This window comes from Gorilla gorilla, chromosome 4 (genome assembly GCF_029281585.2).
Source record: "Gorilla gorilla gorilla isolate KB3781 chromosome 4, NHGRI_mGorGor1-v2.1_pri, whole genome shotgun sequence".
Taxonomy (NCBI): domain Eukaryota; kingdom Metazoa; phylum Chordata; class Mammalia; order Primates; family Hominidae; genus Gorilla; species Gorilla gorilla.
The window spans coordinates 142,904,397-142,927,619 of NC_073228.2; the positions used below are offsets into that span (position 1 = coordinate 142,904,397).

The 23,223-nt window shown below is 41.5% G+C and overlaps 1 protein-coding gene across 3 annotated transcripts in view; it reads right to left on the bottom strand.

The window, feature by feature from the left end:
• SIL1 (SIL1 nucleotide exchange factor) overlaps window positions 1–23,223 on the bottom strand; it is a 316,769-nt gene that overhangs the window by 71,546 nt on the left and 222,000 nt on the right. For all 3 annotated transcript variants that reach the window (XM_055389147.2, XM_019026854.4, XM_055389146.2), the window contains 2 exons: window positions 17,879–17,978; window positions 2,103–2,294 (listed from right to left, as the gene is read on the bottom strand). In XM_055389147.2, the coding sequence (XP_055245122.2) occupies window positions 2,103–2,294; window positions 17,879–17,978 (292 nt within the window). The remainder of the gene's footprint in view (window positions 1–2,102; window positions 2,295–17,878; window positions 17,979–23,223) is intronic.

Consider the following 23,223-nt stretch of genomic DNA (forward strand, 5'->3'; position numbering starts at 1 on the left):
TACCAAGCCCCCCACCTGCAGTCTAATTCTCAACACAGTAGCTGGAGGAATCCTTTTAAAAGTAAGTCAGATCACATCATTCTTCTGCTCAATATCCTTCAATAATATCCAAGTTCACTCTTTTCCATGGCCTACAGGCCCTCTATATTCTTCCTCCCATTATCTCTCTGAGCTGTATGTACTTCTCCACTGCCCGCTCTCAGCTCCAGCTGATTCAAACACACTAGGCATGTTCCCACCACCGGGCTTCTGCACTTGCTCTTCCTCCAGCCAGAGATGCCCCTTCTCAATGCTGCCAGTTCCTATCTCGCCGTAGTTTTTATTTTTCTACAATATTTATCACCTACAAACATATTATGTATAATTACTTCTTTCTTATGCTTGTCTATCTGCTTCTGCTAGAAGGTTAAGCCCTAATTTTGTTCATAGACGTATCTCAAGTGCCTGGAACAGTGCCTGGGAGTTAGTAGACACTTGATTTATTTATTGAATAAATCAATGGCTTTTATTGGCTCCTTGTTAGCTCCACCTTTTGAGCTTAATTCAAAAGGTACCAGTTGCCTTTGAGAAACAGAGTGGCCAAAAGTTTTAGAGCACAGAGTTTAGGGTCAGACAGACCTTGCTGCAAATTCCAGCTTTACCACTCACTAGGCTGGATGATCTTGAGCAATTACATAATCTCTCTGTGCCTCATTTTCCTCGGTTATAAAATGGGATTAATAGTGGTACCTACTCATAGGGCAGCCACGGAAGTCAATGAATTAATGCATACAGAGCACTTGAAGGAGTGCCTGGTATATGATAACACTCAACAAATTTTAGTTATTATAAGTCTGATCAGTTACTTCCCTGCTTCAAACTCTCTAGTGGTTCTTAGGATCAAGGCTAAAATCATAAAGAGCATGATATCTCCAACCTCACCTCTCCAGCCCCCGAACCTTCCCACTTCATCTATGCTCCCCTCCAGGCCACTGTGCTCCAGTCACTCCAATCTTTTCCAGGCCCTCAATCTCCCCAAGCTTGTCCCTGCCCTAGAATCTCTGCACATGTTGTTTCCTCTAGCTGGAATGTCTAATCTAAGGATTGGCGAACTTTTTCTAAAGGGCCTGGTAGTAAATATTTTTGACTTTGTGAGCCATATGGTCTTTGTCACAACTACTCAATTCTGCCATTGTGGCATAAAAACAGCAATAAACAATGCATGAACAAATAGGGGTCGCTGTGCCCCAATAAAATTTTATTTAGGAAAGGAGGTGTTGGGCCAGATTTGACCTATGGGCAGTAGTTTGCCATCCCCTGCTCTAGTCACCCCCTCTTCACCCAGCCAACCCCAATCATCCTATAACGCTTGGCCTAAATGTCACACCCTCTGAGAAGCCTCCCTTATTGTCCATGACTAGGCTCTAAGTTCTCCAGTTACATATTCTTACATCACCCTCTGGAGCCCTCATTACAATCTTAAATTATCTCATTATTTAATTAATTTGTTCAATTGTTCATTATTCAATTACTTCCTCTTCCAGGCTATAAGCTGCATAACTAGGACTATGTCTATTTTATCTCTGTGGTACCCTCAGAGGTACTAAAGAAGGTAACACTCCACATGAAAAAGAGGTTGGCTGGCCAGGCATGGTGGCTCAAGCCTGAAATCCCAGCACTTTGGGAGGACAAGGTGGGTGGATCACTTGAGGTTAGGAGTTCAAGACCAGCCTGGCCAACATAGTGAAACCCTATCTCTATCAAAAATACAAAAAATTAGCTGGGCGTGGTGGTGCACACCTGTAATCCCTGTTGCTCGGAAGGCTGAGGCAGGAGAATAGCTTGAATCCAGGAGGTGGAGGTTGCATTAAGCCGAGATCGCGCCACTGCACTCCAGGCTGGGTGACCGAGTGAGACTCCGACTCAGACAAAAAAAGAAAAAGAAGTTGGCTCTGGCCTCTAAGACTGTATCTTACTACAAAAGATAACAAGCCTAGATTAAAAATAGTCTGTGCTCTGGGAGAGAAGTAAAGATGTTGATGCTATTTTCTTAGGGCTTAGGGAAGAGGGATTTATTTTTGGAGCTGTTAAAAGTCTAACTTATGGACGAAGAAATACAGTACCTGATGGACATAATATTCAAGATCAAAGAGCGCAGCAATCTTCTCTTCCAAACTGGAGCTGGAACTATTGAATTTGTTGATCAGCCGTACCATGATCTGCATGTCAGTCTCAATGACAACATTCAGCTCATCAAAGTCTTTCTTCAGTTCCTCAATGGGGCGGAAGAGCCGCTTTACCTCAGCCTGCCTTGCCTAAGGAGAGCAGCAAACAGATGATTAAATTGGTTGGAGACATCTCCCCAAGATGTCTGTGGTCTACCATGGATGCCCATCCTCAAAAAACTGCTGCTCCAAGACTCACAGTCTTCTCTAATCTATGCTATCAAAAATACTAATACTTTCTAAGATGCCCAGAGAAGACAGCCCTCAAAGTCTACCTATATAGGCCTCAGCTCTAAAAACACACTCAAGATGTTCCAAGGTTCGCTTATTCAAGTCCAATTTCCAATATTCAGGAAGAATAGAAAGGCTTCTTGTCACAACCACTGAGTTAAGGGGAAGTAATGCAAGTTCATCTTCAACCTCAAACCGCATATGAAACAGCTGAGACCTAAGGTAGAATAACCCACACCCTGCTTCTCCACTTTTCACAATCATAGACTATCTTGGCCTTGCCCTACCCAACCCAACAACATTTTAGGGAAACTTGGACATAGAAAACTATGGGTAAGAGCTGTCACAGCAGGAGCAATTTGCTGATGAAAATTAAATCACTGTCATTACTGTCAATCTAACCACAGGTGTACAATTTGTTCAACTGTTTGAAATGGCTAAATTACTGTATGTACTATACTCAAATCTCGAACAATTTTCTCTGAATCCTTCCCCACTCCACTCACATATAAAAACTTTAAAAATGAAGTTACATTAGAGGTGAATAAAAGACTTTAATTAAATATTTTATACATGTGACACTGTTTTCTTCCCAATTTGAGAAGATAGTGCCTATAAAGAGAGTCTGAAAAGTCACAGTGGCTTATGTATCTGTCTTCCAAGAAAAATTAAAAGGCACAGATATTTATAAAAAGCCGGATGATGAACAGCTGTCAGCTCCAAATTGCTCATCTATTACCTATGGGTTTTTCTCCCCAGTTACAAGCACTGCATAGAAACACCAACCAAAGAAATGAATCAGCCTCTCTTAAAAAAGACCAAGCTCCTAGCGGAGCAATCACATCCATGGGGCGCCACATCCTGATTCTCTGGGCTAAAATAACATGAGATTACTCTCCCTGCACCCAGCTAGAGGTCTCTGGATGGCTGCCAAAGCCAAGCAAAGAGGTCTGGGAAGGCTGAGTCACTTTCTAGAACTGTGAGATGATAGGCAAGTGAGCACAATAAGAAACTAGTGACATCTGTCTCACAAAAACGATGTGTGCCTGGCTCTCAAGAAGGCCTTAAAAAAAAAAAAGGTTTTGGCTGGGCACAGTGGCTCACACCTGTAATCCCAGCACTTTGGTAGGCCGAGGCAGGCAGATCACGAGGTCAGGAGTTCAAGACCAGCCTGACCAATATGGTGAAACCCCATCTCTACTAAAAATACAAAAATTAGCCGGGCATGGTGGCTCACACCTGTAGTCCCAGCTACTCGGGAGGCTGAGGCAGGAGAATCGCTTGAACCCAGAAGGCAGAGGTTGCAGTGAGTGGAGATCGTGCCACTGCACTCCAGCCTGAGCAACAGAGCGAGACTCCATCACAAAACAAAACAAAACAAAACAAAACAAAACAAAACAAAACAAAACTTTTACTTTGAAATAACTATAAATTCCCAAGAAATAAAAAATAGTACAGAGAGTGTCATGTACCCTTCATCCAGCTTCCCTCAATGTTAACATTTTACATAAGGATATTACATAAGGATACAATGTCAAAATCAAGAAAAGGACACAGGTACCACACTGTTAACTAGACTAAACACCTTGTTCGGATTTCACCAGTTTTTACATATACTCACTTACATGTATGTGTGTATGTGTATCATTCTATGTAATTTTACCTGAGATGTAGACTTGTGTAACTACCAGAACAATCATGCTAGAGAACTGTCCCACCATGATCACATAATCTACTATGTACTACTCCTTTACAGTTATACTTTATCCTCCCATGCTACTCTCTTACATCCCTGTGCCCTGGTTGTCACTAATTTATTCTCCATGTTTATAATTCTGGCATTTAAAAAATGTTATATACACAGTGGCTCATGCCTGTAATCCCAGAAGTTTCGGAGGCCAAGGCAGGTGGACAACTTGAGCTCAGGAGTTCCAGACCAGTCTGGGCAATATAGTGAGACTCTGTCTGTATTTATGTTTTTTAAATTCTATTTTTTTAAACAGAGAACTGGCCAGCAAAGATGAAAGTGCAGCAAATAAATGAAAGGTGGTAACTTTGGCAATGAAATTTGAATTGAATGTATATGGAGTTATAGAAGAAATGGCTGACTGTGGGAATGTTAACACTGCCACTGTTGATGAGCTCTAGATGTGCAGACAGAGGGACTCAGCAAAGGCAAACTTACAGACACAAATTAGGAAAGTGATAAAAAGGATGAAATGACACTGGCAAAAAACTTCACATTACAGGAACTCTCTGAGAAATTTCACAACATTGAAAGTACAAAGGGTGAAATGTTGGAGGCTCATCCATACTTAGAAAGATGTATGATAATTAGCCAAGAGAGAAAAGATGCTTGCTCTATGTCGTAATTTTTTTGGAGTCAGGGTCTCGCTCTATTGCTTACGTTGAAGTGCAGTGGTACAATCACAGCTCACTGCAGTCTCACCCTCCTGGACTCAAGTGATCCTTCCACCCCAGCCTGAGTAGTTAGGACTACAGGCACAAGTCACCATGCCTGGCTAAAATTTTTAGTTTTTTGTAGACATGGGGTTTCGCCATGTTGCCCAGGCTGGTCTCGAACTCCTGGCTCAAGCTATCCACCCACCTCAGCCTCCCAAAGTGCTGAGATTACAGATGTGGGCCACCATACTCAGCCAATTTTTTAGTTTTCTGTAAAAACTAAAAATTTTAGCCAGGCATGGTGATGTGTGCCCATAGTCCTAACTACTCAGGCTGAGGTGGGAGGATCACTTGAGTCCAGGAGGGTGAGACTGCAGTGAGCTGTGATCGTACCACTTCAACCTGAGCAATAGAGCGAGACCCTGACTCCAAAAAAATTGTGACACAGAGCAAGCATCTTCTCTCTCTTAGCTAATTATCATACTTCTTTCTAATGAGATAAGATTATAATTAGATTATAATCTCAGCACTTTGAGAAGCTGAGGTGGGTGGATCGCTTGAGCCAGGAGTTCGAGAACAGCCTAGGCAACATGGCAAAACCCTGCGTCTACAAAAAACACAAAAATTATTTGAATTTTTTGGCCAGGCGCAGTGGCTCATGCCTGTAATCTCAGCACTTTGGAAGGTCGAGGCAGGTGGATCACCTGAGGCCAGGAGTTCAAAACCAACCTGGCCAACTAGAGAAGGTGAAACTAGAGAGAAGATGAAACCCCTTCTCTGTTAAAAATACAAAAATGACCAGGCATGGTGACACATGCCTGTAACTTGGGAGGCTGGGGCAGGAGAATCACTTGCACCTGGGAGGTGGAGGCTGCAGTGAGCCAAGATCATACCACTGTACTCCCGTGTGGGCGACAGAGCAAGACTCTGCCTCAAAAAAAAAAAATGTATTTTTTGGTGTGGCATGGTGGCACACACCTGTAGTCCCAGCTACCCGGGAGTCTGAGGTGGGAGGATCACTCGAGCTGTAATCCTGCCACTGCACTCCAGCCTGGGTGACAGAGACCCTGTCAAAAAAAAAAAAAAGCAAGAAAGAAAAAAAAAAAGAATTTTTGTTTTGGGGGGTAGAAAAAAACTATTTTTTTGTAGAAAACATAGACCATTTCCAGGCTATGTTGCCCAGGCTAGTCTCAAACTCCTAGAATCAAGCGATCCTCCCAAAGTGCTAGGATTGCAGGTGTGAGCCATTGTGCCCAGCATAATTCTAAATGTTTCTAATGTTTTAAATTACAGTGTGCTAAATAAATATTAGTATTGCTTTTTCATTTCTATATATACTTATAACCAATAGCAATGTAGTTGCTTTAATGCCTGGCAAAACATTTCAAGGATCATGGAACAATCATAATTTTTCCCTTGATTATGTTAAGATTGTTTTGCATAGTTTCAGTGTGCACATTTTTACAATTCCACATAACATAAAATGAGGACTGCTGGTATATGATATGCAAATATTTCCTTCCAGTAGTTTATCTTCTGATCATCTTAACAGGGTATTTGACAAAACAAAACTTTCTAATTTTGGTGAAGTCCAATTTATCAATTTTTTTCTTTTATAAATCTTACATTTGGTGCCATGTCATAAGAACTCTTTACCTGGTCCTAGTTCCCAAAGATGTTCTATGTTTCATTCTAGAAGTTTTTTTTTTCTTTTTAGTTTCACATTTTACATTTAAATCTATGATCTATTTTGAATTAATTTTTTTAAGGTATGAGGTTTAGGTGACAGCTCATTTTTTGCTTATGGATGCCCACTATTTGCTGAAAAGACTATTTGTCTTCCATTGAACTACTTTTGCACCTCTCAAAAATCAGTCAGTTGTATTAGTGTGGGTCTATTTCTGGGTTCTCTACTCTGTTCCATTGATCTATGATTCTTTCTCTCCACCAATACCACACTGTCTTGATTACTATAGCTATACAGTAAGCCTTAAAATCAGGTGGTGTGTTTTCTTCCACTTATTCTTCTTTTTACAATTCTAGCTATTCTAGTTTCTTCAACTTTCCATACAAACTTTAGAATAAGCTCATCTACAAAAAAATCCTGCTGAAATTTTGATAGGAATTGCACTAAACTTATACATTCAGAGAGAGTTAACATTTTTACTATGTTGAATGTTTCAATCCATGGACACAGTGTGTCACTCCATTTAATTAAGTCTTCTTTGATTTAACTCCATCATCATCTTTCACCCAACTTTTATACTTTTGAGCATATAGATCTTATATCTATCTTGTTAGATTTATTTCTAAATATTTCATTTTTAGGGGAGCAACTGTAAATGGTACATATGTTTTTAATTTCAATTTCCAAATATTCTTTGTTAGTATATAGAAATACAATTGATTTGCATTGTCTGTATATCTTGTGACATTGCTGAACTCACTTATTAATTCTAGAAGACTTTTTTTTGGAGGCTCTTTAGGAGTTATACATGGACAACTGTGTCATCTGGAAAATGAGATAGTTTTATTTTTTCCTTGCCTTACCTTACTGCATTGGCTATGACTGTGTTGAAGGAATGGTAAGAGTGAACATCCTTGGCTTGTTTCTGACCTCAGTGGCAAAGTATTCAGTCTTTCACTGTTAAGTATAATATTCCACGCAGACTTTTTGTAAATGCTTGTTATCAAGTAAGGTTTCTATTCCTAGATTTCTGAGTTATCATGAATATGGTCAAATGTTCTTTGTGTATTAACTGACACAAGATGATGTGATTTTTCTTCCTTAGCCTACTGATATGTTGGGTTATACTGATTATTTTTTGTACACTGAACCAGCCTTGCATTCTGGTAATAAACTCCATGTGATTATAATGCATAATTCTTTTTACATATTGCTGGATTTGATTGGCTAAATTTTGGTGAGGATTTTTGTTTCCATGTTCATGAGGAATGTTGCTATGTAGTTTATTTTGTACTATGTCTGGTTCAGGTATTAGTGTGACACTGGCCTCATAAAGTAAGTTGGGAAGTGTTCCTCCCTCTTACATTTTCTGGAAGAAACTGTAGAATTGATGCCAATGATTTTTAAATGTTTGGTTAATATCTCCAGGGAAACTATCTGAACCTGGAGACTTCCTTTATAGAAAGTTTTTCACTACAAATTCAGGTTTTTTTAATGGTTATAGGACTACTCGTATTATTTCATATTGGGTAAATTTGGATAATATGTGCTTATAAAACAGCTGGACTATTTCATGAAAGTTATCAAATTTATATGCATAGAGTTGTTCATAGTATTCTCTTACTGTATTTTCCTTTTAATGTCTGCAGGATCTGTAATGATATTCCTGGTTTCATTCTTGATACGGGTAATTTTTATCTTAGTGCTTTATGTGTTTGTCAGTCTTGTGGATTTTTTGTTTTTGTTTTTGTTTTGTTTTTTGTTTTTGAAACAGAGTCTTGCTCTGTTGCTCAGACTGGAGTGCAGTGGTGCAATCTTGGCTCACTGCAGCCTCTGCTTCCTGGGCTCAAGTGAGTCTCCTGCCTCAGTCTCCCGAGTAGCTTGGACTACAAGCGTGCGCCACCATGCCTGGCTCATTTTTTTTACTTTTAGTAGAGAAGGGGTTTCACCATATTAGCCAGGCTGGTCTCGAACTCCTGACCTCAGGTGATCTGCCCACCTCAGCCTCCCAAAGTGCTGGGATTATAGGCGTGAGCCACCGTGCCCAGCCATGTTTGTCAGTCTTGATAGAAGTTTATCACCTTTTGGTTTCACTGATTTTTCTCTACTGTTTTCATGTTTTCAATTTCATTGATTTCTGCTCTTTATTTCCTTCCTTCTGCTTGCTTTGAGCTTGTTTCGATCATCTTTTCCTAGTTTCTTGAAGTAGGACCTTCCATTATAGGTATGAGACCTTACTTCTTCTCTAATATAAGCAAATTTCCCTTCCAGCTTTAGTTGGATCCTGCAAATTTTGACAAAGTGCATTTTCATTTTTAATCAGTTCAATGTATCTTTTTTTTTTTTTTTAACCTCCCCTGAGATTTCCTCTTTGACTTGACTGGAGATTTTCTTCCTATCTATGACTGGTTTCTAGTTTGAGTCCATTATAATGAGAGAACATACTCTGCCTAATTTCAGTTCTTTTAAAACTGTTGAGATTTGTTTGATTACTCAGGATATACTCTATTTTGAGGAGTGTTTCATGGACACTTGAAAAGAATGTATATTCTGCTGTTGTAGAATGGAATGTTCCATAAATGTCAATTAAATTTTGCTGGTTGAAGGTGTTATTCAGCTCTTTAATATCCTTACTGATCCGCTGTCTAGTAGTTCTAGCAATTCTGAGAAAGGGATGTTGAAATCCCCAACTGTAATTGCGGATTTGTCTGTTTCTTTCTTTTAGTTCTGTTAGTTTTTGCTTCAGGTATTTTTATATACAAATAAAAGTGGTACATACACATTTAGAATTACTGTATATTTTAATGGACTGGCCCTTTTATCATTATGTAAATTGCTCTTGTTCCTAATAATTTCCTTTAATCTAAAGTCAACTTTGATATTAATATAGTAACTCCTGCTTTTTAATTAATATCTGTATGATATACTTTCCATTCTTTTACTTTCAACCTGTCTTTATCATTATATTTGAATTTCTTGTAGAAAGCATATTTTTAAAATTCATTTAAAATTCATTATGAAAATCTGTTTAATTGGTATATTTAGACCAATTATAAAACATTTTACAATTATTATACATTTATGTTTTAAGGTAATATTTTTATATGTTAGAGCTTAAATACACCATTTTATTTTATTTTTTTTGTTTCCTCCAGTTTTTGTTCCTGTTTCCCATTTCTCACCTTCCTGTGACAAACCAAGGTATATTTTATATAATTCCTTTTCGGATTACCTATGCTTTTGAGTATAACTGTTTGTATAGTTTTTAATAATGATTGTTCTAAGTATTATAATATACATAAGTAACATCATAATCTACTGGCATCAATGTTTTATCACTTTGAGTGAAATGTAGAAACCTTACCTCCAATTATGTTTAATCCTTTCTTCCTCCTAATTGTCTTCAAAATTCCTCACTATACATTCAGAAACAGATCTTGTCATAATTTTTGCTTCAACTATCAAACAATTTTAAAAACTCAAAAACATATGCATGTGTGTCTTTATAACAGAACAATTTCTATTCCTTTAGGTATATACCCAGTAATGGGATTGCTGGGTCAAATGCTATTTCTGTCTTTAGGTCTTTGAGGAATTGCCACACTGTTTTCCACAATGGTGGAATTAATTTACACTCCCACCAACAGTGTATGAGCATTCCTTTTTCTCTACAACCTTTGCCAGCATCTATTATTTTTTGACTTTTTAACAATAGCCATTATAGTTGGTGTGAGATGGTATCTCACTGTGGTTTTGATTTGCTTTTCTCTAATGATCAGTGATGTTGAGCTTTTTTTCATATGATTGTTGCCCACATGTATGTCTTCTTTTGAAAAGTGTCTATGTCCTTTGCCACTTTTCTTTTAGTTGTCAAATGATCCTTTATTGAAATATTTTCCTTTGCGCTTAACTAGCTGGGCATTCCACTGCACCACTGTTGATGTCATCTATGATGTCATGAGGTGACGGCCATCAACACTGCAGCCCACAAACTGAGCAGTCCCCAGGATCTCTTTAATGGTTCTAGAGAGTTCGCTGGCTAAAGATTGGTGCCGCATCTGTCAAGTAATGTTGACAATCTCATCACAAGTGATATTTCCACTGTGTTTAATGTTTTTCCATTTCTTTCTGTCTCTTGGCAGTTCCTTGAGGGCTTTGACGATCAGGGCAGAGGCAGAAGGTACTACCTCAATCAGGGCCTGTCTGTTCTGAATGGCCAGTTTCACTGTAATCCTCAGACCCCTCCAGTCACCAGCTTCCTTGGCAATGTCATCACCAACCTTTTTTGGAGACAGACCCAGGGGGCCAATCTTGGGGGCCAGTGCCAGATACTAGCAATGATACCTGTGCCAGCACAGACATGGCGCCCATTTCACCCTCCGTGCATCTCAGGTATACAACATTTTTTTTTTTTTTTTTTTTGAGATGGAGTCTTGCTCAGTCGCCCAGGCTGGAGTGCAGCGGCGCGATCTTGGCTCACTGCAAGCTCCGCCTCCCAGGTTCACGCCATTCTCCTGCCTCAGCCTCCTGAGTAGCTGGGACTACAGGCGCCAACCGCCACGCCCGGCTAATTTTTTTTGTATTTTTAGTAGAGACGGGGTTTCACCATGTTAGCCAGAATGGTCTCTATCTTCTGACCTCGTGATCCACCCGCCTTGGCCTCCCAAAGTGCTGGGATTACAGGCGAGAGCCACCACGCCCGGCCAGGCATACAACTTTGATGTCGCTGGGGTCAAACTTCAGCAGTTTGCCCAGTTTTTAATGGGGTTGTTTTTTTCTTGTAAATTTGTTCAAGTTTCTTACAGATGCTGGATATCAGACCTTTGTTGGATGCATAGTTTGCAAAAATTTTCTCCCATTCTGTAGGTTGTTTACTGATAGTTTCTTTTGCTGTGCAAAAGCTCTTTAGTTTAATTAGATCCCATTTGTTAATTTTTGCTTTTGTTGCAATTGGTTTTGGCATCTTCGTCATGAAATCTTTGCTCATGCCTATGTCCTGAATGGTATTGCCTAAGTTGTCTTCCAGGGTTTTCATAGTTTTAGGTTAAGTCTTTAATCCATCTTGAGTTCATTTTTGTATATGGTATAAGGAAAGGGTCCAGTTTCAATATTCTGTGTATGGCTAGCCAGTTATCCCAGCAACATTTATTGAATAGGGAATCCTTTCCCCATTGCTTGTTTTTGTCAGATTTGTCAAAATAGCAAACACATGGAATCAACCTAAATGCCCATCAAAGATAGACTGGGCAAAGACCATGGAATACTACGCAGCCATAAAAAAGAATGAGATCTATCCCTTCGAGTAACATGGATGGAGCTGGAGGCCATTATTCTTAACAAACTAACGCAGGAACAGAAAACCAAATACCATATGTTCTCTCTTATAAGTGGGAGTTAAATGATGATAACACATGGATACTTAGAGGGGAACGACACACACTGGGGCCTATTGGGTGGAGGATGGGAAGAGGGAGGGGATCAGGAAAAATAACTGTTGGGTACTTGGGCTTAATACCTGGGTGATGAAGTAATCTATACAACAAACCCCTATGACACAAGTTTATCTATGTAACAAACCTGAACATGTACCCCTGAACTTAAAAGTTAAGAATTAGAAAATAAATAATAAAAACTCAAGAAGAAAAGGATAGGCTGCATTTTCCCTATTTTTTATTCATTACATTGTTCTTTCTTTATTCCTGATATTTCAAGTTTCTTTCTATTATTCTTTTTTCATTCTATTTGGAGAATATCCTTTAGTCATTCTTTCAGAGTAGGTCTGCTGGTGAGAAATTTTCTTAATTTTCCTCTCTCTAAAAGTGTCTTGACTTCCCTTTCACTCCTGAAATATATTCACGGCTATAAAATTCTGTGTGGACAGTTCATTTTTTCCCCCAGCAATTGAAAAATATTCCACATACTTCTGGCCTCTATGGTTTCAGATAAAAAATTCAATATCGCTCAATCATTGTTCCCCTATAGTTGTGTTATTTTTTCTAGTTGCTTTAAAGATTTTTCTGTCTTTAGTTTTCAGAAGTTTAACTGTGATGTATCTTGGTGTTGATTTCTTTGAGTTTATCCTGTCTGGAGTTCACCTGGATTCACTGGATTCACTTTATGAATCTGTGAGTTTATGTCTTTCACCACATTTGGGAATTTGTTAGCCCTTGTTTCTTGATTATTTTCTAGCCCCATATTCTTTCTACTCTCCGTCTGGAATTCCAATGACACAAATGTTAGATCTTTTGTTACAGTTCCACAGGTCCCTAAAGCTCTGTTATTTTTTTTCTCCCATCTATCTTCTCTTTGTTGTTCAGACTGTGTAATTTTTATTTATCTGTCTTTAAGTTTACTGATTCTTTTCTCTGTCATCTCTGTTCTGCTACTGAGCCTATCTGGTGACTTTTAAAGTTTTAGTTATTATATTGTTCAGTTCTATAATTCCATTTGGTTCTTTTTTCTTATCTTCTGTTTCCTTGCTGAGACTTTGCTTCAAGGGTGCTCATAATTGCTTGCTGAAGCAATTTTATAATAGTTGTTTTAAAATTCTTGTTAGATAATTTCAACTTCTGAGTCATTTCAGTATTAGCATCTGTCTCAGTCTTCTCAGGCTGCTGTAACAAAATATCATGTACTGGGCAGCTTAAACAACATACATTTATTTCTCACAATTCTGGATGCTGGGGAAGTCCAAGATCAAGGAATGAGTCAACGTGGTTCCTGGTGAGGGTCCCCTTTCTGGCTTACAGATAATCACCTTCTAGCTGTGTCTTCACACGGTAGAGAGAGAGAGTACTGGTCTCTCTTATTCTTCTAAGGACATTAATCCCTCTTGAGCCCAACCCTCATGACCTCACCTAAATGTAATTACCTTCCAAAGGTCCCGCCTCCAAACATCACATTGCAGGGTTAGGGTTTCAACTTATAAATTTGGGGGAGACACAAACATTCAATCCATAACAGCATCTGTTGATTGTCTAATTCAAGTTGTGATTTTCCTGGTTCTTGGTATGAAAAGTAATTTTTAATTATATCCTAGACATTTTGGGTATTAAGTTATGAAATTCCAGATCCTACTTAATCTTTTTCAGTAGGTAGACATCCTATTTAGGTTTAGTATACTGGTTCTGGCTTACTTGTGTGGGTTGTGGCTCCAACAACAATTTAGTTTTCAGAGCATTGTAGTGCTATTCTGGTCTGCTTCCTTTGTGTGCTACCCGGAGGCCAATCTAAAAACCTGGGCAGCATTCCACACTATAGTTCAGTTCCTAAACTTTTTGTTGTATTAATTCTGGTCAGTTTCTTGTATGGGTCACTGAACGGGTATGTCTAGGACTTCATATGCAAAATCCCTTTCTCTAGCTCTCCTCTCTCCCAAATCGTACCCCTACTCTCTAGTTGGGAAGGGAAACAGTTTCACCTGCCACCACTGGATGCTGGCCACTGGGAGTGGAAGTCTAGGTTCCTCCCTGGGCCTCTACTGACACCACTTTGGTGGGAGAATCGAGCACTGTTTCACTGCTGCTGGCCCGAGGGTGGAAGTTCACACTTCTCACTTATTCCACTGTCCCTGCCCCAGAGAGGGAAGCAGAATGCTGCCTCACACTGTCTCACTGCCTCCAAGTTGGGAGTGGAAGTACAGACTCTTCATTCACCCCAACAGACACCATGTTATCAGGGAGAAGTAAAAAACCATGTTGGTGCTACCAGGCAGAGGACAGATATTCAAGTTCCCTGCTTAGCCTCTGCTGACACCACTCCAGCAGGATAAACAGCCTGCTACTGTCAGATGGGAGATGGAAAATCAGGGTCCACACTTGGTCTGTTGGTAATACACCAGCAGGGGAAGCAGAGAGTATCCACTGGGCAGAGGATGAAAAGTCAAGCTCTCTGCTCAGCTCCCACTGACACCATCTTGGTGGAGGAAGCAGAACACTGCCTTCTACCACTTTTTGCTGCCAGGAGCAGACGTGAGTTCAGGCTGTCCACTTGGCTCCTGGCGACCCTGGTGGAGGAATCAGAGTACAGCTTGCTACTACCACCAAATAGCAGGCAGAAATCCAGACTCCCCACCTCAATGTCCACTGCACTGGCACTAAGTGGGGTGGGGAGATTTTCATTATCTTTGGCAGGAGTAGGACAGGTATTGTAAATAAGGTTTCTATCCTGTTAGGATGCCCTTTGCTCAATTCTTTGTCTAGAAATAGCAGGCTTTTCTTATAACTTTTTAAAATCTGCGCCAGTTGACATTTTCAGGATGTGGGATTTGCCAACACTCAGTCTAAAATATATAGAGGACAAAAAGAAAATCCAAGGAACTCACTGATGTCATTCCCCAAGCTCCAAGGTCCCTAGCCAGTCTGCTGCCTTCTGACTGTGTTTTAGAGTCTTCCTACATTTGCCTTTAGTATTATGTCCAGGGTTTTTAGTTACCCTTAGCTGGGGGAATAGGGAGAAATAAGTCTATTACATCTTGCCAAGAATCAAAAGCTTAAGAAGGCCATATCTTAAAAAACAATAATTTGTAGAATACAGGTGAACAATAGCAGACATAATAAAACATAAAAGCATCAAGCAATTTGTATGGAAATAGAGGGATAAGTAGACGAGATTCAACCATAACAACCAAATCTGCTGGGAGAGACAGCTTTTCCAAGAACCAAGGAACTCCGGGAAAGACTGATTCACTTAAACCTACCAAGCTACCAATGGATACAATATAATTGATGTTCTCGTCCCCAAAAACATCCAGTTCCCAAAAACCCACTCATTTAATTAAGAGGATATGGCCGAATATCTGACAGTATTGTCTATATAAATCACAAAAGCACCATCCTGTACTTACAAGACACCACATAGGCTAGGTTTAAAGATTAATAAACAAAAAGAGGATGATATCTGTAGCCAAAAGCTTGATATATGTAAGAAACTCCCCAACCAATTTCAAATCCATTTATTTGCCAATCCCAGCGCCAGCTCGATGAGCACATTGGCAGTGAGCTGAGTCAGTCCAGATAGGCTCCAAATGAAAAGCAGGAGAAGGATGCCAGGACTTAGCACCTCAGTGATGGTGCTAACAACCTAAGTTCCACATAAGTAAGGAAAGAGTATGATAGCCAGACCTCAGAGGTGTGCAGCTGGTGCAAATGAGCTGGAGCTTGGGTCTTGCATTTGGGTGCTGATATTGGGATCCCCTTGCAAGGGGAGAGGAGTATTTTTTCTTTTTCTTTTCTTTTTTTTTTTTTTTTAAGACAGAGTTTCTCTCTTGTCACCCAGGCTGGAGTGCAATGGTGCAATCTAGGCTCACTGCAACCTCCACCTCCCGGTTTCAAGTGATTCTCCCACCTCAGCCTCTGGACTATCTGGGACTACAGACACATACCATCATGCCCAGCTAATTTTTGCATTTTCAGTAGAGACGAGGTTTCACCATGTTGGCCAGGCTGGTCTCAAACTCCTGACCTCAGATGATCCACCCGCCTTGTCCTCCCAAAGTGCTGCACCCAGCCGAGAGGAGTACTTTTAATTACAAAAACCAGCAACTAAAACTTTTAAGTAATCTCTTGGTTATACATTTTGAAATACTTTTATAAATATTCATACTTTTCTACACTAATTGAATTACTGGGGTGGGGGGAAATGCCATCACCTGAGAAAAGAAAAGCCAAACACGCTCCCAGGGAAAGCAAAGAGAAGAGAACAAGGTTAAGTGGGTCCTCCATCCACAGAGAAGACGCTGAATAGGAGCTGTTTAATGTACCCATCAGTCCCACATGGAACCGACAGTGGGTGGGAAGGAGCCAAAGCCCTGGCCAGTCCCTGTCCTAGGCACCCAGGCACTCCTCTCCTGGCCTCACCTGTACCAGGCAGAAGATGTGCTTCTCCTCAGCCCCTTGGCTAATACATCTGTGGTAGGACACAATTGCGAGCATTGCCTTCCTTCACCCACTGCTGCTGCCACCAAGCCACGTGCCCTCCCACACCACATACACTCTCCGTGTAGGAGAAGTGACTTTGGTAAGATGAGTAAAGATGTGGAGACTGAGCCTGCATTTCACACTTCTTAAACAGGTAAACACCAGTTTCCTATCCCCCAAAAAGGTTCATTTTCCCAGAAATATTTAGTTCTAAAGGATCAGAACAACCTATGGCTTCTTCCAGTAATACACAAGCTGTCAAGAGCCTAATGCTGTCTCTCTAAGACATTACCTGGATTCAGGGGAAGGAGTGAAGAGGTAAATAAAGGCAAATGAGTGCTGAGCGCGGTGGTTCATGCCTGTAATCCTAGCACTTTGGGAGGCCAAGGTGGGCAGATCATTTGAGGTCAGGAGTTCGAGAGCAACCTGGCCAACATGGTGAAACCCCATCTCTACTGAAAACATAAAAATTAGCTGAGCGTAGTGGCAAGCACCTGTAATCCCAGCTACTCAGGAGGCTGAGGCAGGAGAATCACTTGAACCCAGGAGGTGGACCCTGCAGTGAGCCAAGATCGTACCACCGCACAAACAACAAGGCCATCTGGGCGACAGAGCAAGACTCCATCTCAAAAAAAAAAAACAAAAAAACAAAAAAAAACGCAAATGGGGACTGTAAGGAGAAGAGGGAGGGAGAACTTAGGTCTCTAAGGCAGCCATCAGAGAAGGTTCTTTCAAAAACTGACAGGACTCAAACAGAAATACAGAGAAATGACTCCAAGAGCTCATGATCTTCCTGGTATAGACCTGCACCTGTGAGCCCTCCCAGACATTAGGGGCATGGCCAAGGGGCTGTAATTCTTCACCTTTTCCTCCTCTCATTCCCTTAGCTTGTAGAGAAATTTAGAGCTGGAGGAAACCTCAGTCATCCTCTTGTTCCAGCCCCATGTTTTAAACTTAAGGAACCTGAAGCCTAGAAGAAACACATTTGCTACATGTTCAAAGGACAAGGACAAGGATTCCGGCTTCTTGCTTCCTGGGCCAGCTCCTCTGTTCTTTTGGAACAAGCTTGTGTCTAATCCAAGTGTAAGTGAGGCAGAGATCTGGGCCGTAAAGTCTACTCACTCCACTCAGGCCTGTGATAATGGAGAGAATGGCTACCCCTGCTCAGTGCCTCAATTTCTCCAAACATGGGGAGCTGTTTGAAGACATGGGATGGCAAATAGAATTCTAACCTAAACCATGACAGAAATGCTCCCAGCACTTTTTTTTTAATAGTCTAAAAGGGTTTCTTATTTGTCATTAATGTTCTTTAAATTATTTTACAATATTGTTATCCCATGTTTATTGCAAGAGTTCCCATAAAAATGATTCCATTCTCTGCAAAAACAACAAGGCCACGCTGCAGGCTTATACTGACAGGAAAAATAATCACACACCTTGTCTTCCTTTGAACTCTCCATCTCTGCCCCCTCCTTGAATTTTGCCAGTGCACTCTTGAGGTCCTGAGATGTGTAGGTGTTGGTGTTGATATCCAGCCTGTCCAAAGAAAACTGAGAGTAAAGAGGGAGGCATGGCTAGGCTTGGTGGCTCACAGTTGTAATCCCAGTACTCTGGGTGGCCAAGATGGAAGGATACCAAGATCCCATCTCTACAAAAAAATTTAAAAATATTAGTTAGGATGTGATGGTACCTGCCTGTGGTCCCAGCTACGTGGGAAGCAGGAGGATCACTTGAGCCCAGGTGTTTGAGGCTGTGGTAAACTATGATTGTGCCACCATACTCCCACAGCTGGGCAAAAGAGTCAGACCCTGTCTCTAAAAATAAATAAGAGGGGAGCATCATATTCCCCAAGAAAGAAAATGTCCCTGGGTGAATGGCACCCTAAGGTAAGCGAGGCCAGGCCAGCTGAGTGTACTATCATACCTTTGTCTTCAGTCCGCCAAGGGTCTAACAGAGTGACCTTACCTTGAAGCTAGAAGAGGAAAGACGCAGCTGAAAATGGGATCATTTCATGAAAGAGGAAGCAATGGCATGGGGCAGACAGAAGCCATCCACGAACAGAGGGCTCTCAGCCAGCTTCTCAGGAAGAAATAAGCCTGGCATAACTGTGCAATGCTCTCCCTCAGCACGCTGCCAGGGCAGGACCTCTCAGAGGGAAGTGGGCCCAGCCACAAGGAGTAGCGTGCACCCTTATTTATTAATATATTTTTCCATGAAAGGGGACAACAGGGCCCTGAGCCCCACAGTGTGTGCCTGAACTGATTAGACAAGGCAGCCTGTCTTTACAAAAACAAGTTGGATAGATTCACACCATAAGACCAACCTATGAGCACAAAGGAGAGGCAGGAGGTATGTCTCAACCTGACCAAGGAATGGATTTGAGATACTAAGGAGTAGAATCAAGGTCAGCCCCTTCCACAGCCAGCCTCCAAAGGGAGGAGGGAAAGGAACTAATGTGGCTATAATCTCAGGAACCTGCCAAAGACCAGAATGGTCTCCTCACAAAATTCCCTGGAGCTGATCCAAGCCACAGCTACGCATCTTGACCAGAGAGAGGACATCCATCACGTGGGAGCAAGGTTTTACCACTAGCATTCATTTTAGTTCAATGAACAGAGGTAAGCACAAGAATGATGTGCACGAAGGGAAGAGTGGAGTGTGGACTGTGCTTAACAAGACTGTCAGGTTGGTGTTGGGTTCAGGATTCCATATATCCTGGAATGCCCACAAGATTTCAGAGGTGAGGAGGAAGGGGCTACTGGCCTGCTCTACTCCAGGCAGGAAGAGCACATCAGTCTCATAGTCTGAGATTCCAGCAGGCCTCAGCTCTCATGTACCAAGGGCTTTCATTCTTCCTAGAGACCTTTTAGGGCTCTGAGAAAAACACTCATCTTCTCTAAACCTCAGTCCTCCTAAACTAATTAATAATAGCTAGTAACTCATTTATTGAGCATTTAGCCATGTGTTAGGCAGTGTGTTAATCCCTTCAAAGTAATATTTCATTCAAATAGTTATCACAACGCTACAAGGTAGGGAGAGAATCCTGAATCCCTTTCCCTACAGAGCATCATCCACTGCCAATGTGTGAGGATACCACTGCTCCACCCCACATACCCAAGAGGGAGCTAAGTATTCAGGAACCATAGCTTGAACACATTATCTCCTCCCTCCTGTAAGACTTGGTCAGGACTAATCCCATTATTCCGTGTATCTCTGTTTACGCCTTAAGTCTCAACTCTCCCAAGCCATCTCTCATCACCCACTCTCAGTCCCAACTACATACACACAAGCATGCACATGTGCACTCAAGTTCACGCACACACACGAAACAGTCATCTGGTGTTCTTACTTCATTCTTCACTAAGAAAAATAGACCAAAACTTCATTTTCCCATGATCAGCTCTACAAGCCAACCTGCACCTAAGTCTATGTTTTCTACTTTCCTTCCTATTATAATGGATGAGTGTCCCTGATCCTATTAAACTGAGTTCCAGATCGCACTTGCCTTTACAAAAGCTTTAACTCCCATAATTACACTGCTCCCTCCTGCCTGCATCATCAATTTCTCCCTTCAGCTGGATTATTCCCATCAGCACACCAATTCTCCTTTTACTCCACAGTCTCTTCTGGTTATCCTGCCATTTCCCTGCTCTCATTCAGAGTAACACTTTATGAACACATTGTTTTCACTCACTATCCCCAGCTTTTTTATTCCTATTTATATTGCCATTTACTGTAATCTGGATTCTGTCCTCACAACTCTACTCATACTGCTAATCAAAATTACCAATAATTGATGACCAAATCCAATGGACCCTTCTTCACTCACTTCATGTTCCTCAACCACTAAGCAGCATTTGCACAGTTGACCCTCCCTTCTTGAAAAACTCTCAGTCAGGTGTGGTGGGTCATGCCTGTAATTCCAGCACTTTGGGAAGCTGAGGAGGGAGGATTGCTTGAGCCCAGAAGTTCAAGACCAGTAAGGGCAACATAGTAAGATTCTGTCTCTACAAAAAAATTGAAAATTAGCCAGGCAAGGTGGTGTGCACCTGTGGCCCCAGCTACTCAGAAGCCTGAGGTGGGAGGACTGCTTGAGCCCAGGCTGTAGTGAGCCGTAATTATGCCACTGCACTCCAGTCTGGGCGACAAAGCGAAACCCTGTCTCAAAACAAACAAACAAACAAACAAAAAAAAAAAACCTCCTTTCCTGGCTTGTTACCTCACTCTCATGGCTCTTCCTCTTCCTTACTCCTTCTCCAACTCTTGCTGGTTCCTCATCTCCTACCTGAGCCACATAGCCCAGAATGCCTTGGAGTTCAGCCCTGTCAATCTTCTCCACCTCGACATCCTCCCCTAGTTACTTTAAAAACCTATCTGCCAGTAATCTCCACATTTACATCTCCAGCCCAACCTCTCCCCTGAGCACCAATCAGACTCTTGCACAACTACCTGATAGATCTGTATCTCAAATGTTTAACAAGTACTTCAAACTTATTGAATCTAAAACACGGCTCTTGATTCTTCTCCTTATAAGTCTGCCCCCTCCCAACTTTTCTATTTCAATAAATAGTACCAACAACCACCCAGTTGCTCAAGTTCCAAAATGAGGCTTTATCCTGAATCCGTGCCCCTCCCTGCACCTTCCTTCAACCTCTACACTGAAATCATAAGCAAGTCCTCTTGAGTCTACCTCCAAATTAAATCTCCAAATTCATTCAGTCTCTGTTATGATACCCTAGACTAAGCCACCATTATGTCCTACCTGATGTACTGAAATGACATCCTAATTCTGTCTTCTTTTGTCCACCTTCAATCTCATCTCCAGACACATAGCAACTAACTCACCCTCCTGCCTAAAATCTTCCAATGGCAGGTGGACGCGGTGGCTCATACCTGCAATTCCGGCACTTTGGGAGGCCGAGGCGGGCAGATCACGAGGTCAGAATTTCAAGACCAGCCTGGCCAACATGGTGAAACTCCATCTCTACTAAAAATACAAAAATTGGCTGGCTGTGGTGGCAGGCACCTGTAATCCCAGCTACTCGGGAGGCTGAGGCAGGAGAATTGCTTGAAGCCGGGAGGCGGAGGTTGCAGTGAGCTGAAATGGTGCCACTGCACTCCAGCCTGGGTAGCAGAGCAAGACACCGTCTTATGGGGAAAAAAAAAAATCTTCCAATGGCTTTCCATTACAATTAAAGGTGAATGAAGAACATACAAAATCTTCCTCAAAAGCCACATGATCTGGCCCCCACATACCTCTCCAATCTCATCTCCTATCGATTTCCTTCCTTCTCTCTTCTCCTATAGTCACCTTGATCGTTTTCTTGCTTCTCATACTTGACAAAGCCTTTTCCTTGATAAAGCCTGGGACTTCCTGTTGTTCCATCTGTCTGAAACGTCCTAACTCCTAAACCTATAAACCTAACCCTGTGCATAAAGAGTTAATTATTCTTTTTGTCCATATCATCCTTGTTCTTACCTCTGTTCCCTGAACTGAAATAAGGGCTAGTGGTAAAACCTTGCTCCCCAATGGATGTCTTCTCTCTAGTCAAGCTGCATGGCTGTGGTTTGGATCAGCTCCAGGGATCTCGGTGAGGATACCAATACAGTCTTTGACAGGTTCCTGGGATCAGCCACATTGGTTCCTTTCCTTCCTCCCTTTGGGGCCAGTTAATTAATCTATGATTAATTCCCAATACTTTCATGTTTTAGAACAGGGTCAGCAAACTATCAGTAATGACCAGATAATATCTTACTTCTGTGCTTATGTACCTGGTTTTCTGTCCGCCAGCCTTGTGGAGGCTGTTTTGTTTATTACTGTATCCCAATGCCTGGCACTTGGGCACTCAATAGGTTTTTGTGAAATAAATAAATGGAGGAAGTAAATGGCCCTGTCCTTAGCCCAACCTTTTAACCATTATACCATATTGGACCTTGGTAAATGTTCAACCCAAGATGGCACAACTTGAACGTGGTTTTACCCTCAGTCCTCCAAACCTAGGAGGAAGAGTCCAAGAAGCTGGTTATTCCAGGGCAAAAAGAGAGATGTACTATGGAGATGTTGACAGGGATATGGACTAAAACCACTAGAGATGGCAAAGCCTAAAGCATAAATAGCAAGTGGAAACCTGTTGCTAAGAGCCAACTACATGCAATGAAATAAGGCAGTGCTAAAGGAACTCTCTGAGACAAGCCAGAGTCAGGGTCTTCTGTCCCAGGCTTTAGAGCCCACAAGCATTGCAGCTCTAGGTAGCAATGCGACCAGCCACACAACCAGTAAAAATAGTAGAAAGACTGCCATGAATTTTGGATTAATGGGCTGTCCCCATCTCCCTCTAGGCCAATGGTTCTTAACTCTGTGGGATCACTAACTTCTTGGACAATTTCATGGAAAGCTATGGATTTTGTCCTCTAAAACAGAATAAGGATATAAGCAAAATACTCTAACAATTTCAGGGAACTGGCCCTGCCCTTAGGCCTCTGTTCCTATTCCAGTGCTAAGGGGCCAGGAAGACACCATGAAATGGAATTGGAGGAGCTCCATCCCAGAAGTAGGAAGTCACCATCAAAGGCTCACTGAGCTCACAGCACTGAATGTTCACACCACCTTGTCAATGCCTTTGGACTTCTATTCAGATAGGTTTGCCATTAGCTATAAATGCTGAGAAGGAAGAAGAAAGGTCCAGCATATGCTAGGGGCCATTTCAGGCAGAGACTCTCCAAAGGAGGAAAGTAAAAAGGCAGGAGTAGGGACAAATATTTCTCCCTTATGGTGTGTCTC